Consider the following 8,238-nt stretch of genomic DNA (forward strand, 5'->3'; position numbering starts at 1 on the left):
CCTCCTTCAAGGGTCCACTCTGCCTCTGCTTTGCACTCACCACCCTGTATACAAAAGTCAGGTATGCCCTGGCCCACAGGGAGGCTACACGAGCTGGGCACATGCCTGACATCCCAGCAGTCAAGCGGCCGGGGCAGGAGGATGCACGTGTGAAGGCAGCCTGGGCTACAGAGCAGGCCTTGTTTCAAAGCTGCGCTCGGCACGGATATGACTTGCGGCTTGTCTGCTGTGGGATGAGGGCATCTCAAGCTAAGGGCAATGTCTCCATCTGGCTCACGTAAGGAACCATGGAGCCTGGCCTCCTCGGGGATGCGCTCCAGCTTGAGGGCCCAGGAGGTTGTCCATTTTGCTGGGCTGGGCCTAGTGAGGCTGTGCCCAAGACCTGGGAATGCAATCAGCCAGAACCTATGCAGTTGTGCCCAAGCCTCCCCTGAACCAGGTGCTCTGACCCTTCAACAGAAAACCCTGAGGCCAGCCATAGTTGTGTGGGAAACAGTTAGCAACTCCAGCATCATCTAAAGCTTCCTCTGGTGGTGGCCTGCAGAGCCCCCTGCTGGTGGATACAGACACTGCAGGAGAGCTGGGAAGGACTGTGTTCACATCTGGGCTGTCAATCATTTGCTCAGAGCTGTCCCCAAAACAGACTTCACCTGTCAACCCAGGTTCTAGTTTCTGCTGAGAAACCCTGAGACCTGGTCATGCTTGGCCAGAGTGCCCGTACAGGGTGGGAAAGCTGCTTCCTGTGGAGACCTGAAGCTCTGCAGCCCTGACCACCAGAGTCTGTATATCCTGGACACAGCCAGGGTACTGGCCTCCAGGAAGGCAGCTGTCTAGAGGTGACCCTTGGGTGGCCAAGGACTCCTGGCCTTCTGCCTACCAAAGGGAGGGGCCCAAAGCTCCCAAGTACCTAGAACCTGGTCCTTGGCTTTGTCCAGCACAACGGTCAAGGGTGTTTCAGTCAGGTCACAGGGTGGAGCCACACTCCAACCCACCCATGCAGGGAGCCATGCCAAGATTCTAGGCCCAAGTTCAAGAGGCAAGAGACCATGCAGGAGACCAACTTTAATAACACTGGGGTTGACTTGTTTGGTGGGCCCTGGATGTGCTCCTCATAGACCCAAGGACCCGGTGAGATTGTCCAGTACTGAACAAGTACAGGGCACGAGAAGTCATTTCAAGGTGTGTGCTGCCCTCCTTGGCTATTGGCAGTTTGGTCGGCAGCTTGGACTGTACAGGATTTCCATGGGCATATGATAGGGACACACCTGCTGGATCAGGGTTCTACCACCACCAATCCGTAATTGAGGACGGGTTTAGTCAGGCTCCTGGAGTCGTCCATCTAGCAGAGACAGCCTCTGGCCCACTTCCTCCCAGACACAGTCTGAGATGCCAAGGGAGAGGCACCAAGAGGTCTGGAGAGTGCTGGCTTCTTAGGGTTCTGCTGCTAGCCTGCAGGAAGCTGAGGGATGTCAGGATGCCAGGCAAGGTGAGGACCCCTTAACTGAAGACCTCCCCCTCCAGCTCACGTGAGCAGCAGAGAAGTGAAATGGAAGCATAGGGAGCCCAAGGTCTGGTGGTGCCTTCCCCGCAGAAGAGCGCAGGCCACGCAGGTGAGTCACCAGTGAGAGCAGCACCGGGAGTGGCAGGCTGTGACTACCACGGAACCACAGCCACCTGGGGCTGGGCACGGCTGAGGTTTTGAACGTGGCCATTTCATCCAGAAATGAGAGCATTCACATGGAACTGCGAGGGGAACGCAGTAGCAGCATCCTGACGCAAGAGCCTGTGCGGGCTGCTGCTCCAGCCATCAGACACTTCGGCACTGTTCAACCCAGCCCAGCCAGCCTCCAGGCAGCCTTTGGGGCCATCATGCAGCCAAACTCTCTGTGGGTCAATCCTCGGGTCATCCCGGCGAGTTCCAGGAGAGGCTGAGTTACGAGGCTGCCACCAGCTCTGCCTGCCTGGGTCTTCCCTTGACGGGAGCTTTCTCTGTAGAGGAGACAAACCCTCGTGACATACCAAAGAGCACAGTGGACAATCAGAGCACAAGGCCAGAGGCCCGGGAGACAGGCCGCTAGGGAAGGGTGAGCTCAGCAGAATGAGTTATAATGAGTTAGATGTGCCCACAAAAGCCAATGGGTTCAGTCTGTTCCAAGAGGCTACAGAGAGGCACAGTGCACCCAGGATCCACCCAAGAACAGAAGGAACATGGGAGAATTATAACAGAAAAGTCAGGTGTCAGGAGATGCCAGCAAGTCCGGGGCCAGTGATGCTTGGTGGCAGCATCCAGGGTGTGCCTTCCAGATGACTGACTGGGACTGGGTGCTGGAGAGTGCCTGGGTGGTTGACAAGCCTTTTCCAGGCTTAACAAATGGTGACATGTCTATGGGTCTGACTCACATAAGATGACCCCACCCCTCAAACCAGGCCCAATCTGAGTCCAGGAGCCCACACTTCATCACTTGAGCACACAGAAGGTGCCAGTGACAGGGCTAGATGGGGAGCCATCTACTGTGCACAGTGCTCCTCTGCTAACCAGCACACTGCACGGGACAAAGAGTGGAGGCGGGTACCTGGGTTGACTTCAGGAAGGGGCTCAGCAGGGACCTCTGGCAGCTCCACGTGCTCCTGCAAGAAGCACAGCAAAAGCAGTGAGGCGCTCAGTGGGCTGCTCTGGTTTGGTTCCGAGGAGCCAAAGTGACTCAACCAGCTGCCTTTGGGGGACTAGGAGCAGGCCCTGAGCTGCTGCTCAGTCCAGACCAAGAACACTCTGGAGGTGACAACTACCCCCCAAGAATCCCCAGGGGCATGGTGGGCAGTTCCCAGAAACGTTGGTTCACAAAGTTGGGGCCATGCCAGGGCCCTGGTGGGAACACACTCGGGTATGCGGGGTCTACAATCAGAAAGCTGTGGTTGTCCTCCATGTCCTCTGAGGAGCTACGATGGTGAACTGTCCCTAAGTGTGGGTGGCCTTTGTTACCCTTTCTACCTTTGGGCTTGACTTCCCAGCAGCATATAAGACTCTTGGCCCCAGTGGGCAAGAGGTTACAGGCCCCAAAGAGCAGCTTTCTGACTAGGTCTACTGGGCTGGGGACAGCAGGTGGCTCTGGAGATGTAGGGAAGCCTTAAGCAATCTGAGGCCATGGCCGCCAACAGAGGTTACATGTTACAGGCAACGACAGAGCTCACAGCTTGGATGCAGGGACAGGTCACAAGCGAAGCCTCCACTGTTGCATCCAGGGCCTGCTGTGCCCAGGGGGGAGTAGAGCTGGGGTGGGGGTGAGGGTTCTGCTGACTGAGGGAGGCTCTCCCTGCTAGATGCACTGGTCTCCCCAGCTGTCAGCCCAGGAAGTGCGAAAGGCTTGGATTTAGCCCAAGTGCCAGTCACCTTAGGAAGGAAACTGGGCCTTAGATAACAGTTGGACCTAGCACAGGTAGAGGCTGGCTGGCACCCCATACCCAGGGCCCCGTACCTGAGTAATCGTATTCAGCTCCTCCAGGATGGCGTCCTCATCCTCCTGAGTGAAGCTTCCTGCCAGCAGCTCATCTATTTGCTACAGAAGGAAGGGCAGCAGTGAGGGGCACACTGGGCTGGGGCTCCAGGTGTCACCCTTGGGAGCAAAGATTATCATGCAGCAGGCAGGCTGACCCTTGAGAGTAGCCGGCCAGCCAGCCATATGCCAACTTGGCCATGCCCTGGCTGGTAGTGGGTGAACCCGTGCCCTGCAACACCTACCCGTTGGTACTCCACGGCCTCCTGGGTCTCATCCAGGATCCTCTCCACATCTTCTATGGACATCACCTGGATGAGGGAGTTTGGAGCTGCTCAGTGAGAAGCGACAGCCCTGCATCAAGGATGAGCCCTCCCGCTCCGGCCCTGGCTCCGTGAAGCCAGGTGAGTGTGGCCAGCCCAAGCTAGCTCTGTCAGACCGGTCTTGAGAGGCACTGCCCAGACCTTCCCTCACTCAAGATAACACATGGGTAAAACAAGTCAGAAGTGGAAATCCTTTCCAGGTGACCTGGTTTTCTTTGCATGGTAAGATCAACAACACCTCTGCTCAGCAAGCACCCATGCTGTCCACACCCATACCGAGACAGGCACAGAACCTGACCTCTTAGCTGTGGAGTCCTTGGCCCCCTGACCAGCCCACTTGCCACACTCTCATGTCTTCCCGAGACCTGAATGAGGTCTGCATTTCCCCTTCACTTCTCCCTTCCTAACCAGGCTTCTCTGTCAGCACTAGTAGGTCCAGTTCACAGGCTGCACCATGCCACACTACCCACAAGTCCCTTTGGTTCCTGTTAGGCCCTGGCGCATCCCTTAGTCCAGACAGACTCATGCTGTCAACCAGCCAATGGCCACAGAGCCCCTTGTCCATACCCACCTACCAGGTCCAGTGAGGACTTACCTGGTGCATTTTGTTCAGACACTCGTTCCCCACCTGCAGTCCCTCCATCACCTTCATCTCGATCTGTGTGAACTCAATGCTCTGAACCTGAAAGTAGTGGCCACTGGTCAGAAGCGCTGCCCACCTCTGGATGCAGGGCAGGCTGGGTACCCAGACACTTCTGGTATCAGGACACCTCCTGTGTCCCTTCCCATCCTCTGTATGTCCTCCGGGATTGTAGGACTAAGAAGCCTTCAGAGACACTCAAAGCATGCTGAAGGCTTATCAGTGGCTTGAGCCAGAGAGGGCCAAAACCACACTGCTCTGGCCCTAAGTCCGGGAGATGCATGGGCTGGTCCTCAGGCCCTGGACCTCACTGGTCCCTGGCAGAGGTCCCTGGCTGCCACCTACCATGGCCTCCAGGCTACTGATCTGGTTCTCTGTCCTGTCCAGCAGCTGCTCCCGGTACCGCTTCTTCTTGAGCAGCAGCTTGGCCTGCCTGCAGGGGAAACCTGTGGTGACACTGTGCCCCTCCTGTGCCCAGATCCCCTGCCGGCCTCAGGGATGCACCCCCTTACTCCTTCCTGCCATCCCGCAGCAGCTGCCTGGCCAATGCCCGCTCTCGCTCCAGCCGCTGTGCGACCCTCTTCTGGTACTGCCTCAGCTTGTCCCGCTGCTGCTTCAGTTGCTGTCAAGAGAGCCAGAGGGTGGCTTGGTCAGCAGCCCAGGCTGCCGGGTACCAGCCATGTCATGAAGGCCAGGCAACCCTCTAAGCAGTGACCTCTCAGCCTACCACTTAGGGGTCTGCAGCAATATCTAGAAACAGTTCCAGAGGTACAATCACTGGTATGCGACTGGCATGCCGCTGGCTCCACAACACCCGTGATGCTGAGAACCCAAACCTGTTCAGAGCTTGGCTCCAGACACAGGGCAAAGTCATGAACCACATGAGCACTGTGGGATGCTGAGGTGGCCACCAGAAGAGCCATATGCAACAGGGAACAGGCAGCTGAGGAGCTCTATGTGCTGGCTCCTCCCTCCCCTCTCGTAGTTTTTATTTTTAAATTTTTATTTTCATGTGTGCGCCAGGGGCCTTGCCACTGTAAATGAATGCTTGTCTGGCTTTACATGGGTGGCTGGGAATTGAACCCAGGCTGGTAGGCTTTGCAAGCAAGAGCCTTTATCTGCTGAGCCACCTTCCCAGCTCTGCCACCTTCTCTCTCTTTCTCTCTCTTGTTTTGTTTTTACAAGGTAGGGTCTCATTCTGGCCCAGGTTGACCTGCAATTCACTTTGTAGTCTCAGGGGGGCCTTGAACTCATAGTGGTCCTCCAACCTCTGCCTCCCAAGTGCTGGGATTAAAGGTGTGTGTCACCACACCTAGCTCACTTTCGCTCTTTTTTTTTAAATAAAAATAAATTAATATTTTACTTTTCTTTATTTATTTGACAGAGAAAGAGGGAGAGAGAGATAATGGGTGCACCAGGGCCTCCAACCACTGCAAATGAACTACAGACACATGTGCCCCCTTGTGCACCTGGCTAATGTGGGTCCTGGTGAATCAAACCAGGGTCCTTTGGCTTGGCAGGCAAACGCCTTAACCACTAAGCCATCCCTCCAGCCCCCTTCTCTCTCTCTCTTTTAAAATTATTTATGTATTTGGGGAGGGGCAGATAGAGAGAATAAGCACACCAGGGCCTCTAGCCACTGCAAATGAATTCCAGATGCACGTGCTACCTTGCACATCTGGCTTTACATAGGTACCAGGAAATTGAACCTGGGTCCTTTGCCTTTGACAGAAAGCACCTTAAGCAGTAAGCCATCTCTCCAGCCCCCTTCTTCTCCCCGCCCTTTTGATTTTGAGGCAGAGTCTGGCTTTGTAGCCCCAGGCTCACTTGGAATTCACAATCCTCCCGCCTCAGCCTACCCAGCACTTGTCTCGTTACTCCCACTTTTTTGGTGTGTATGTGGTATAAAAATTTTTAAATATGTTTATTTGCAAGCAGAGAGGGGGGGGGAGGAGGGAGAGAGAGAATATGAGCATGCTAGGTCCTCCAGCTGCTGCAAAAGAACTCCAGATGCATGCCCCACTTTGTGCATATGGCTTTATGTGGGCACTAGAGAATCAAACCTGGGTCATTAGGCTTTGCGGGCAAGGGCCTTAACTGCTGAGCCCTCTCTCCAACCCCTTGTCCCACTTTCAATGTACACTTAGCTTTCCTCCATCTTCACTGACCGATATCCATTTAAATGGACAACAAATGGCAATGCGCCCACCACCTTCTGACCATGTGCCACCCCACAGAGGATGCAGGAGCAGGTGCCGGCCCTGGGCACATATGGAGTTAGTCAACGGGCACCTTTGAGTCTTAGCTAGGAAGAAAGCAATCACCATCCATGCTGCCTGGGGGTCCTGAAAGTGCCCCCACCTTCATCCAGCCTTCTGGGTCTGCCTGTCAGGGTATGTCAGCTGCACATCCTCACCTGGCTATGAGGAAAAGTGCCCACTATCCTGGCCCTTCAGCTCTGGAGACCCTGCAGCGAGGCTACACGCCTCTCCTTCCAGGACAGTTATTTCCCATCAGGAGCCAGGCTGGGAAAGAGACTGGAGAGATGTCAGAGGGAGGCAGGGGAGCAAGGCCTCTGCAGTGGTGGCAGCTGCCGGTGCTGAGCTCTCCTCCTCCCGTGGCCCCAGGACCACAGAAAGCAGCCATCGGTTCCACAGTGTGCGGAGCCCCCGCACACTGGCAGAGGAGACACGGGCGTGTCTTGCCTGTACAACCCACCACCACTGCACAACCTCTTGACAGGTATAAAGTTCTACTTGGGGAGAAACAAAGCGGAGTTCTTAAAGAGGAGAGTGGCCATGGGGCTTCCTCTCTCGCCAGAGGCCGCAGAGGGTGCAGACTGGGCACCTGGGGCACCCCTTCCCCATGCTGTGACAGTTTGGGTGCCAAAATGACCATCGTTTCTTCTCCCCTGGGGAACTTCATCTGCAAACTTCTAACGTATGGGTTGAGATACCTAGGTAGGAAATCATCTAGCACTGGCGTTGGGGTTTCCCTTGGGGGAGGGAAGAAAGGGATGCCTGGGAAAGGGCCAGGCCGCTGTCGGGGTCTTCCTCGCTTCCCTGGCACGAGGCACGGCCCCAGTCCACCGTCGGACTGCAGCACAGCTCCCGGAAGCGACGCCGGAGTCTCGCCCGCCGCTGTCTGCCCCTGGGAGCGGGACGTCGTTCCTGACAGCCGCGGTCCTCGGCAGGGCTAGGGGGACGGAGCCGGGGGCGACGCGCACAGACTGCGGCCGGGAGGCCCGGGGCGCGCCCGAGGACCGCCCGTCCGCCCGCCGGCGCCTCAGCTTCCCCCGAGAAGCGTACCGCCGAGGCCTCCCATCCCTCCCGCCACCAGCCTCTCACCAGGATGGCCTTGTCCTGCTCCGTGACCCGGCTCTGTTTCTTGCGACCGAACAGGTTGCCCATGGCGGCCCCGCGCCCGGCCGGCCGAGCCCTTCGCAGCCGCCGCCGCCCCGCGGCCACCGTACTTTGCCGGCCCTACGGCGGCCGCGCAGGGCCCCTTGCCGCAGAACGCGAAGCGATCTCCACTAGACCGCCTGCAGGAATTCTGCGACTTAGAGACTCGTCTTCTCACATCCGCACCGCGAACTTGTGCGAATCAAGTGAAGTTAGGGTGGGTGGTCCTGGGGCGTCTGTAGAGCATCTTTGCCCCTGCGGGCGGCACTAAGTCTCACCTGATTAGATGGGAATCCGCCTTCAGAAACGCCCAGCTCATCCTGCCCGCTCGGAGCACCAGATGCTGCGTTTAGAGGCGCGACACCCAAAGATCTGCACCTTAA

General features: G+C 56.8%; 1 protein-coding gene across 1 annotated transcript; it reads right to left on the bottom strand.

Moving 5' to 3' along the window:
- Positions 1-1,047: 1,047 nt before the first annotated feature.
- Positions 1,048-7,912, bottom strand: Chmp6 (charged multivesicular body protein 6). The gene is made up of 8 exons (XM_004655259.2): positions 7,802-7,912; positions 4,967-5,076; positions 4,800-4,887; positions 4,410-4,496; positions 3,737-3,802; positions 3,474-3,554; positions 2,574-2,628; positions 1,048-1,989 (listed from the first exon to the last, which is right to left on the bottom strand). Exons 1-8 carry the CDS (start codon positions 7,862-7,864, stop codon positions 1,934-1,936), a joined length of 606 nt encoding a protein of 201 aa, XP_004655316.1. The 5' UTR covers positions 7,865-7,912; the 3' UTR covers positions 1,048-1,933.
- Between the last annotated feature and the right edge of the window lie 326 nt (positions 7,913-8,238).

The sequence above is a fragment of the Jaculus jaculus genome, chromosome 9 (assembly GCF_020740685.1).
Source record: "Jaculus jaculus isolate mJacJac1 chromosome 9, mJacJac1.mat.Y.cur, whole genome shotgun sequence".
Lineage (NCBI taxonomy): Eukaryota > Metazoa > Chordata > Mammalia > Rodentia > Dipodidae > Jaculus > Jaculus jaculus.

Coding starts and splice junctions, on each gene's coding strand:
- Chmp6 (XM_004655259.2), bottom strand. CDS start 7,864: ATGGGCAACCTGTTCGGTCGCAAGAAACAGAGCCGGGTCACGGAGCAG. Junction 4,497..4,799: donor TCAGTAGCCTGGAGGCCATG/GTAGGTGGCAGC, acceptor CACTACTTTCAG/GTTCAGAGCATTGAGTTCAC. Junction 1,990..2,573: donor CCTTCCTGAAGTCAACCCAG/GTACCCGCCTCC, acceptor TCTCCTCTACAG/AGAAAGCTCCCGTCAAGGGA.